Source organism: Plecotus auritus, assembly GCF_963455305.1.
Source record: "Plecotus auritus genome assembly, chromosome: 6".
NCBI lineage: Eukaryota > Metazoa > Chordata > Mammalia > Chiroptera > Vespertilionidae > Plecotus > Plecotus auritus.
Window position 1 is genome coordinate 63,922,215 of NC_137773.1, and position 11,574 is coordinate 63,933,788.

At 45.5% G+C, this 11,574-nt stretch overlaps 1 protein-coding gene across 1 annotated transcript; it reads right to left on the reverse strand.

The window, feature by feature from the left end:
• Positions 1–803: 803 nt before the first annotated feature.
• Positions 804–2,225, reverse strand: LOC308251003 (tripartite motif-containing protein 60-like; the record flags this gene model as incomplete). The annotated part of the gene is made up of 1 exon (XM_080673979.1): positions 804–2,225. One exon carries the CDS (start codon positions 2,223–2,225, stop codon positions 804–806), a length of 1,422 nt encoding a protein of 473 aa, XP_080530105.1.
• Positions 2,226–11,574: the final 9,349 nt, after the last annotated feature.

Below are 11,574 nucleotides of genomic sequence, written 5' to 3' on the forward strand. Positions count from 1 at the left end.
AGCACATGATATCACCTTTCCAAGGTCTGATGAAATTCCTGTTTAAGGAGTTTATTTTATGACACTTAGTTTCGGTTTACATTTTTACGGGTTTGTCAAGGCCATGGCAGGTACACTGTCCGTCCAATATGTTAAAGAAAAAACCCTATCTAATAAAGAGGGAATATGAAGGGGAGGGCATTTGGGGGTGACCGAGCTGTCAGGGGAGGGCAGTTCGGGATGATTGGGCCGGCAGGAGAACAGTTTCATGTCGATCAGGCTGGCAGGGGAGTGGTTAGGGGGTGATCAGGGTGGCAGGCAGAAGCGGTTAGGGGCAATCAGGCAGGCAGGCGAGCAATTAGGAGCCAGCAGTCCGGGATTGTGAAAGGGATGTCCGACTGCCTGTTTAGGGGATCAGGCCTAAACAGGCAGTCGACATCCCCCAAGGGGTTCCAGATTGGAGAGGGTGCAGGTTGGGCTGAGGGACACTCCCCCACCCCACCCCCAGTGCATGCATTTCGTGCACCGGGCCTCTAGTCTAAAAATAAATGACTAAAAAATCTGATGAACAGAATAAACTGGTGAATATAGTAGATTCAGGGGCATAGAAAGGGAGTGGACTGACAATTCTCGGGGGGGGGGGAGGGGTTGTGGGAAGAGACTGGACAAAAATCGTACACCTATGGATGAGGGCAGTGGGGGTGGTTTAAAGGCAGAAGGTGGGGTGGAGGGGAGCTATGGGGGGAAAAAGAGAAACAACTGTAATAATCTGAACAATAAAGATTCACTTAAAAAAAAAAAAACAAGAGTCTTACAATAGTTCATTATTCAGAATCTGTTATTGTACAGATTTTAAGAGGTTTTGAGTCCATTCCAGTATGGAAATATGGCCAAAGTGCTCCTGTAAAATAATCATTAAAAATATAGAGAAGAGATCTATCACTCAAGTTGTAAAAGGAAACCTCACCCAACTCATAGTCTAAAAAAATGCCAATCTTACTAGGCATTACTTTTGGCACAAGATATATGTTTTTAGGACCCAATGCAATATAATTATTCTGACCACTTCGCTTAATACACCACAATCCATCCTGTAAAAAAACTGATGGATTCTGACTCCTTCTTCTTCTTCTGGGAATAGAGTCTTTACAGACACCCAAGACCCATTCAAACTTGTCTTTCACTTCTACCTCCCAATACTGTCTGCCAGAATTATATCCCTCAGAACCCAGAATAGCTGGGCCATTATAAAATCTCCTTGGGTTACGAGATAAGTTTTGCACCCTATGTCCATATTGCACTGTCTTTCTATCATCTGAGACAGTAAGTTTACAATGTGCTGTTTCAGGATCTAGAAATACATCAACTTGAAATCGCCTGATAATTTTGTTTAGGCCAGAATATTGTGGAGGAAGATGATAACCATACTCCTTTAACTGGAATGAAAAAGGTAGAGGGGCCTTTAGGGATTTATATGTATGGTAGATACTTTTAACTTCTGTCAGGAATTCCAGGTCTGACCTCATATATTTGCTCTCTATCTCCTTTAAGAGATTTTTTAATGTGGAAACATGATCTGAAAATTTTGTTAGGTTTTCATTTAGTTTTGTTAAAATATCCATTTCTTCATCTTGTAATTGCTGAAGAAGAGTCTCTCGCTCATTTTGGAGAAACAACTCAAATTGTTCAAATTCAGACCTTATTTCTTCTCTCCTATATTCTACCTTCTTCTTCAGTTCCAATGATTTTCTGGTTTGCATAGTTATCACTTTTTCAACTTGTTCCATTCTCTCCTTCCATGGTTCAATGCAGACCTCCAATCTTTCCCGATGATAGGGGGCTGCTTTTTCTATGGGCCAAATGTAATGATTCCGGTGATCACTGGAGAAACTGCACTGTGGACATAAGACCTCTAAGTCCTTTTGACAAAAAAAATTCAAAACCTGATTGTGCTTTTTACATAAAAACTCTTCTTTTCCCTTCCTCTTACTTCTTCTTACCTGGAGTAGCTTAGCAATTTCAGTCAAATTGCCCAGCTGGGGGTTGCTTGCAAATTTCCTTTCTAGACAGCAAAATCGGCAAAAGGGGCAGGGGAATGTATCAGTTAGATCCTTCCAGGACACATTGAGGCAGGAGAGACAGAAGTTATGACCACAATGAATGGTCACTGGGTCTTTCAAGTAGTCCAAACAGATAGGACATCTAGCCCCTGCTTGAAAGTTTGCCAGAGCTGTTTCAAACTCCATTGAACTGTAAACAAAGGTGGTGGTGGATAAAGGTAATGTGTCCTTTAGTAAGGCCTGGCTTTAGCTTCAAGATACAGCCAGCAGTGGATATCCCCCCGCAGACCTCACAAACTGACAAGCTTGGTTTCACTGGCTTGGCATATTGATAGCATCTTCTAACTTGTTTATCCCTCTGCCCCTTAGCTTTTGCCAAGTATACACCACAGGCTGCACCAAGTATAACCACTTTTGCGTCTTAGAACATATTGGCTGGACTGCTGCTCTTCCCATTCAATGATATGAAGTCAAGCTTAATGACTTTCTTCTTCGAGAAAGTGGACTTGGGTCTAAGACAGGAATCATTTCTATGGATGAGAAAAGACATTAAATTAAAAAATATGATCCCACAATCACCAATGTATTAAAACATTCACATAAGAATCATCAATGAATGCTAAAATCATTGTAAGTTCTTTGAAAAACAGGAATTCATAGTTGTAAAGTTCACTTCACATATTTCTTATTAACCAAAAAACAACAAAAATATTGAACAGACTTTCTTTGCTTCCTGATGTGATGCAATATTAAATACATAGCATTGTCTACAAAATATTCTTGCCCAAAATATTCCATCTCAATCTTATTAAAGAAGTTCTACATTTAAGGCTATAAAGCTATGACAAATGAAATGTGCAATCCCTGATTTAATCTGGGATCTTAAAAGTTAAACATTTTGGGGTCAAATATGAGAATTTTAGTAGATATATTACATCAGTATTGTTTTTAATTTATCATATTAATTATTATAGGTAAGAAATAAAATGTCCTTTTACTTAAGAAATATATGGGGGGGAGGAGGAATGGGAGACATCTGTAATACTGTCAACAATAGTAAGTGGTTGAGGGTAGACCTAGGAACCAGGAGGTCATGGCTCGATTCCCAGTCAGGGTACATACCCAGGTTGCAGGCTTGACCCACAGTGTGGGGTGTGCAGGAGGCAGTTGATCAATGATTCTCTCTCATCACTGATGTTTCTATCTTTCTCTCTCCCCCTTCCTCTCTGAAATCAATAAAAAAAAAATTAAAAAGAAAGAAAAGAAAAATATACTGAAACATAGTGGGGGAATTATGTTGGTGACTGAAAATTACTTGCAGAAGGTTCAATTTAAAAATGTATATACAGAGAGGAAACAAGATGGTGGCATAGGTAAACACCTGAACTTGCTGTCTCTTACAACCACATCAAAACTACAATTAAGCCCTAGCCGGCTTGGCTCAGTGGATAGAGCGTCAGCCTGTGGACTGAAGGGTCCCCGGTTCGATTCCGGCCAAGGGCACATGCCTCGGTTGTGGGCTCCATCCCCAGTAGGGGGTGTGCAGGAGGCAGCCGATCTATGATTCTCTCTCATCATGGATGTTTCTATCTCTCCTCCCTTCTTCTCTGAAATCAATAAAGAAATATATATTTTAAAAAAACCAAAACAAAACAAAACAAAACTACAATTAAAAGAAAAAACTGATATCATCCAGAACCACGGGAAGGCTGGCTGAGTGAAGTTCTACAACAAGAAGGAAAGAGAAAAGCACATCTAGACTAGTAGGAGGTGCAGAGTACTGGAAGAGTGAAGGTATGGAGGTGTGCGCAGAAACGGGTTGGCAAGTTGGTACACTGTCGTCTTTTTCTTTTTATTTATTTTATTTTTTTATTTTTATTTTATTTTATTTTAAATATATTTTATTGATATTTCACAGAGAGGAAGGGAGAGGGATAGAGAGCTAGAAACATTGATGAGAGAGAAACATCGATCAGCTGCCTCCTGCACACCTCCCACTGGGGATGTGCCCGCAACCAATGTACATGCCCTTGACCGGAATCGAACCCGGGACCCTTCAGTCCGCAGGCCGACGCTCTATCCACTGAGCCAAACCGGTTTCGGCAGCTGTCGTCTTTTTCAATCGGGAGGGAGATACAAACTCCAGAGTACTCTGAATTCCAGTACCGGGCGAGACTCTGGGGACCCAGACTCATAAGGGGAGAAACTGGACTGTCAAACATCAAGTTGGAACACAAGGGCGGCTTTCTCTCAGAGGTGGTCGCAGGTTCATTATTCCTGCACGGGGCCGTGGGATATAGAGACCCAGGGACCTATCCGGGGCAGGGTCAATGGGCAACCATTGCTCTTTGCACTGCCCTGTGATTCCCTAAGACCACACCCCACCCAATTTACAACCCCACCCAAGCTATGTGCAGAGGCATTTGTATATGAATGACCTGGCCTTTTGCAACCTAACCTAACAAACTGCAGCTGGGCCAAAGAACCCCAGAGCTTCCAAAAGAAGGCCTAAGGCTAGTCAGCAGCTGGCATTGCTCCACAGCTGTACCTCATCTGCACCTCCAAACCCCAAACTAAGAGGAGGAATCTGCAGATCTCTCTGTAACTCCTGCGTGGCCTCAGGCAGTGGCTGACTTTGCACCTCCTTGGAGATACAAGAGCCAGTTCACCTAGTGGTCAAAGTGAGACCACACCAGAATACAACTCTTCAGAACCATAAGAGACACACTCAGGGGGTAGACTCATTGAGCACCAAAGCCCCACTGAAGCAAGTCCTGCCCCATAAGGTTGTTTCCAGCATAGCAGTTCTCCCATTGTAGATGGAACTGGTCCTCACAGCCAATTGGTCTGGAGGTCAATTCCGCCCAGTGATACCAACAACAATCAAGACTTAACTACAACAAGACTGTGCACACAGCCCACAAAGGGGTGCACCAAGAGCGTCCATCTCAGGTGACTGGGGAGGCTGAGCCACTGGGCCGTATAGGACATCTAGCACACAAAGCCACTCTATCAACAGAGGAAAGCAGCCAAAATGCAGAGACAAAGAAACATGTCACAAATGAGAGGAATGGAGGAAGCAAACTACTGGATATAGAGTTCAAAACCACAGTTATAAGGTTACTCAAGAATCTTCTAGAAACCTCTGAGAAATTTAGTGAGACCCTCAAGAATATGAAAAAGGACCAATTAGAAATTAAGCATACCCTGACTGAAATAAAGAATAATATACATAGATCCAACAGCAGACTAGAGGATCCCAAGAATCAAGTCAAATATTTGAAATAAGAAGAAGCAAAAAGCACCCAACTGGAAAAGAAGAAAAAAGAAAAAAGAATCCAAAAATATGAAGATAGTGTAAGGAGCCTCTGGGACAACTTCAAGCATACCAACATCAGAATTATGGGGGTGCCAGAAGAAGAGAGAGATTAAGATACTGAAAACCTATTTGAAGAAATAATGACTGGAAACTTCCCCCACCTGGTGAAAGAAATAGACTTACAAGTCCAGGAAGCGCACAGAACCCCAAACAAAAGGAATCCAAAGAGGACCACACCAAGACACATCATAATTAAAATGCCAAGAGCAAAAGACAAAGAGAGAATATTAAAAGCAGCAAGAGAAAAACAGTTAATTACCTACAAGGGAGCACCCATAAGATTGTCAGCTGATTTCTCAACAGAAACTATGCAGGCCAGACAGGAGTGGCAAGAAATATTCAAAGTGAGGAATAGCAAGAACCTACAACCAAGATCACTCTACCCGGCAAAGCTATCATTTACAATTGAAGGTCAGATAAAGAGCTTCACAGATAAGAACAAGCCAAACCAGAATTCCATGAAATGCTGAAGGGTATTCTTTAAGAAGAGGAAGAAGAAGAAAAAGGTAAAGATAAAAATCATGAACAACAGCCCTATCCAGTTTGGCTCAGTGGATAGAGCATTGGCCTGAAGACTCAAGGGTCCCAGGTTCGATTCTGGTCAAGGGCACATCCCCAGTGGGGGGTGTGCAAGGGGCAGCTGATTGATGTTTCTCTCTCATTGATGTTTCTAACCTTCTATCCCTCTCCCTTCCTCTCTGTGAAAAATCAATAAAATATATTAAAAAAAATTATGAACAACAAAGTGACAACAAATACATACCTATCAACAAGTGAATCTAAAAAGTAAGTGAATAAAAAATCTGATGAACAGAATAAACTGGTGAATGTAATAGAACTAGGGGTCCGGTGCACAAAATTCGTGCACTGGGGGGTGGGGGGGTCCCCCTCAGGGGATGTCCTACTGATGGCTTAGGCCCGCCCCCCAGTCTGGCCTCCCTTTGTGGGAGGTGACTGGGCTGATCAGGGGAAAGCACTAGCCCCATTGAGGAGGAAACTGTTGTTGCAAGGTGTGTCAGGCCATAAAAACTGTGAACAATGCACTGCCTTGGGTGGTGGGGACGGTCATTATTGCTGGCCCCAGGACAGATCATCGGATATGGCCTGGGGGACCCCAACACCTGGGGGCCTTCCTGTAAGCCCACAAAAGGGGGTGGAATCATATCTGCAAAACAAAGACCCCAGAAGGTTATAAAGAGTGAAGCCCTCTGAGTGTCTCTTTACTCTGATTTGGAAATTATTCCCGGAGTCCACTAATGTTAATAAATGGGGTCCCTCCCTTTCTCTAGTTATTGTGTTTGGTATTTCTTTGGTCTTCTGCAACATTTGGTTCCCTGAACCGGGAAGCTAACTGCATTTGGGTCTTGCCTCCAGTGAGTGGAAGGGGTTTGGGACCCGGGGGCGTGGGACAGGCCTCCGGAAGGACCACGCTGCTGATTTTAGCAGAATTGAACCAGGGGAGGGGGTGAAGGAGGGGACTCCAGGTGCTCCAGGACCTCAGCCCAGGACCCACCAGCATCTGGACTAAGTGGACGGACACCTCTGGACATGTCGACAGAATCGGTAAGGTAAGGGCCCCAGTCTGTCAGGCACACTCCAAGTGAGTAGAAGGGGCAGCTTGATCACCTCCCCGGAAGTCATAGGACTTCGTCAGATAAATCAGGAATCAGGACTCCAGAGGTGAGTGAATTCAGATTCGATTAAAGAATTATGGGTTCACTCTTGTTTGTGTGTGGGACTAGCCAATTTGCTACCGAGAAGTGGGGGCTGGACACAGTCTTAACTCTTCCAGTAGGTTCTCACCAAGATGTCGGTCGAGAATTCTGTTCTGGGGTGTGGGTGCCAGGAGTGCCCCCATGCCCATCGGGGGAGTTGGGCATTATCTGCTCAGTTCCAGTCTGGGCTAGTCTGCTGAGAGAGTGTGAGTATGGATGTTTGTCTGTCTTGGCATAATTTTCTGCTGATTAACTGGTCTGTGTGAAAGCGAAAGCTACTTTGATTTTGTATTTGCTCATCTGGTTAAAACGTTTGATTTACTGAAGGGTGAATGGTCTGCAAGTCTCAAGCAGGGCTGTTGAGCTAGTTTTCTCAGAGATGTTTGCTCTCTATCACGAAGGGATATTTATTAAAAATTTCTGTCTATGTGTACTAGGGGCTTTGGTTTGCTCTATGTTTTTGCTGTGTTAGGATGAAATTTTGGAATTCTGGGGTAGACTTAAAGGTATTTGCGGCTTTTCTTGTCTCTTTTGGCTGGCTGGGACTTTCAGGGGCGGGGCTCACAGCTCCACAGGGCGGAGAGATTTTACCCACCCTGCCCCTGCCTGTGCTGATTAAGGATTTTTTCTTTAAGGAGACCCTCCAGGATTTTAGTTAATTTCCTGCACCCTTGTCTCTCTCTTGCCACTGATCATCATTGGGTTGTGACAAAGTAAACCCACTGTTCTCAACTGCATGTTGGAAAATTTTGAAAAGGGTTTATTGAGGACTATGGTATTAAAATGAACCCCAAAACACTGAGGAAATTCTGTGAATTAGAATGGCCAGCCTTTGGGGTCGGCTGGCCGCTGGAAGGTTCTTTAGATGTAGGACTGGTCAGGGTGGTCTGGAATGTAGTCACCACAGACCCCAGACACCCAGATCAGTTCCCTTACATAGACAGCTGGTTAGGAATTGCTCAAACCTTGCCGCCTTCGGTCCGGCTCTGTAAGGTTTTAGTAGTAGGAGAAAAGAAACAGGTCTCTCAGAAGGGAACCCAACCCCTTGTTCTGCCAGGATCCCCTGAGGAAGTCCCACTAGTTTTACCATCTCCATATGTGCCACAGGCAGCACCAAGTGCTTCCCCAGCTGGTCTGAAAGGTCCAGAAACACCGCCCCCTTCCGTTTCTCCTCAAACAGGCTCTCCAGAGCCAGCTGGGCGGCGCTTGCGTTCAGCAGATCAAGGGCCCAGGCCACAACCAGCACGTCAGATGCCTCTAAGGGAGATTCGGGGTGCCAAAGTAGTTGGAGAAGATGGGACCTTGCAGGAGGGAGGGCCAGCCTATTATTATCAGCCCTTTACCACCAGTGACATCTTGAATTGGAAATATCACACCCCAGCTTATTCTGATAAACCTCAGGCCATGATAGACCTCCTAGAAAAGATCTTCCAGACCCAGAAGCCCACCTGGGTGGACTGCAAGCAACTCCTTTTCACGTTCTTTAACACTGAGGAGCGCATGAGAGTAGTAACAGAAGCTCGGAAGTGGCTCCAGACCCAGACCCTGGCAGGAATATTAGATACAGACAGATGGGCCAGAAAGGCCTTCCTAGATGAGGAACCCGATTGGAACCCCAACTCAGAAGATGGAAGGACCGGGCTAGAAAGATATCGGCTGGCCTTCCTCCAGGGGGTCAGGGCTGGAGCCAAGAAGCCCACCAACATTGCTAAAATCTCTGAGGTTTTCCAGAAGCCTGATGAAAGTCCAGCAGCTTTCTATGAGAGACTATGTGAGGCATATCGGATCTACACCCCTTTAGACCTGAGGCCCCAGAAAATCAAACCATAGTAAATGCTGTTTTTGTAGGCCAAGCCCAGCCTGACATCAGGAGAAAATTACAGAAGCTGGAAGGGTTTGCAGGAAAGAATGCTCCTGAACTGCTAGAGATAGCTAACTAGGTTTTCATCAATCCAGACAGTGCAGCAAGGAAGGAGGAAGAAAAGAGAATACAAAGAAGGGCCAATATAATAGCAGCTGCTTTTAGAGGCTCAGGCTCCCAGACAGATCAGCAAGAATACAGACCAGGGGGGGAAGGAAAAGTGAGCCTGAGACGAGACCAGAGTGCTTATTGTAAGGAAACAGGACACAGGAAGAATGAATGTCCCAAACAACAAAGTAATAAAACTGGACCCCCTTTTCCACCCAGTCGCTATCAACCAGAGCCACCTGAAGCAGATCTCATTGGGCTAGCAATGGCTGATTCCAACTGAGACAGACCGGGCTCACTTCAGCTAGGCCCCCATGAGCCTATGGTCAGAATGAAAATTGGGGGCCAGACTGTGGACTTTATGGTTGATACGGGAGCTGAGCACTCTGCAGTCACTCAGAAAGTAGTGCTTCTCTCAGGAAAGGAGGTCACCATTATTGGAGCTACTGGGGACCAGACCCGTAGACCATTCTGCCACCCTCGCCGATGCCAACTTGGCGGTTATCAAGTAATTCATGAATTCCTGTACTTGCCAGACTGTCCAGTGCCTCTAATGGGTAGAGACTTTTTAGCCAAAATGGGGGCAAAAATCACTTTTGCTCCAGATGGCTCAGCACAGCTTCACCTAGGTGAGGAGACCTCCCCAATGATCCTGCCCTTAGCAGTTCCGAAGGAGGAAGAATGGAGACTTTATACTCCCCAGACAAAGGCCTCACCATTAGAACCTGAATTAGAAAAAGAATTCCCACTGGTCTGGGCTGAAGGAAATCCTCCAGGCCTGGCTAAGGACCACGCCCCAGTGCTGATTGACTTAAAGCCTGGGGCACAGCCTGTTAAAATCTGCCAATATCCAATTCCGAGAGAAGCACGCCTAGGAATCCAGGTCCACTTAGACCAGCTACTTCAGTGGGGACTTGTTAAACGATGCAGGTCTCCATGGAACACGCCTCTCTTGCCTGTCAAAAAGCCTGGGACTAATAACTACCGCCCTGTCCAGGATCTACAGGCTGTTAATGAGGCTGTTATAACCCTGCATTCAGCACTGCTGAACCCCTACACTCTTCTGGGACTCATCCCATCAGAGGCGGAATGGTTTACATGCCTAGATCTGAAAGATGCCTTTTTCTGTCTTTAATTAGCGCCTTTCAGTCAGCCTCTCTTCGCTTTCAAATGGGAAACCCAACTACAGGGGCCAAGGAGCAGTTCACCTGGACCAGACTGCCACAAGGGTTCAAGAACTCCCCTACTCTTTTTAGTGGAGCACTAGCATCTGATCTAAGTTCCCAGGACAGGACTTGGGAGTGTGTTCTACTTTAGTAGGTAGACGATCTCCTACTGGCCAGCTCCACACGAGCTCAGTGCTGGGAGGGAACACGAGCCCTTCTGAGACTACTAACAGAAACAGGTTATCGGGTGCCTAAGAAAAAGGCACAGATTGGTCAGAAAGAAGTCAAGTATCTAGGCTTCCAGATCGCCGAAGGGAAACGAAGGCTAGGGACTGAAAAGAAGCAGGCAGTATGTGCCATCCCAGTCCCAACTACCCGGCGGCAGATTTGGGAATTCCTGGGAGCGACGGCGTTCTGTCAAATTTGGATCCCAGGGTTTTCAGACCTGGCCAAGCCTCTCTATGAAGCTTGAAGAGAAGAGAAGGCACCCATCAACTGGGGTCCCGAACAGAAGAAAGCCTTCGTCACCATAAAGGCAAAGCTAAATGAGGCCCCGGCACTAGGGCTACCACATGTGACACGAGACTTTAATCTTTTTGTTCACGAGAACAGCGGGGTAGCCCTAGGAGTTCTCACCCAGGAGTTTGTATCCTGGCAAAGACCAGTAGCCTTCTCTCCAAGCGAATTGACCCAGTTGCCTCCGGGCCCTTGCAGCCATGGCATTATTAGTCAAGGAAGCGGATAAGCTTATCTTAGGACAAAACTTAAATGTAAAAGTACCTCATGCTGTTGTTACCCTGATGGAAGCAAGGGGGCAGCACTGGCTGACTCATGCTCGAATGACTCAATACCAAGGATTGTTAAGTGAGAACCCGTGGGTACGATTAGAAGCAGTAAGAACTCTTAATCCTGCCAGTTTTCTACCTGTTGCTGAGAGGGCCCCTGAGTATGATTGCCTGGAAGTCCTAGAGGAGGTTTATTCCAGCCGGCCAGACCTAAGGGATAGGCCCCTGCAAAATGCGGACTTGGTATTGTTCACTGACAGCAGCAGCTTCTTAGATGAAGGAAAAAGACGAGCCGGATATGCAGTGGTATCAAACTTTGAGACAACTGAAGCACAGCGCAGAGGGCAGAACTTTGGGCCCTAGTCAGAGCCCTAGAACTCAGTAAGAATATGTGTGCCAATATCTACACTGAGTCGCGCTATGCCTTTGCTACCCTGCATGTCCATGGGGCCATATATAAGGAAAGGGAGCTCTTGACAGCAGGAGGAAAAGGAATAAAAAATCAGAATGAGATTTTAAAG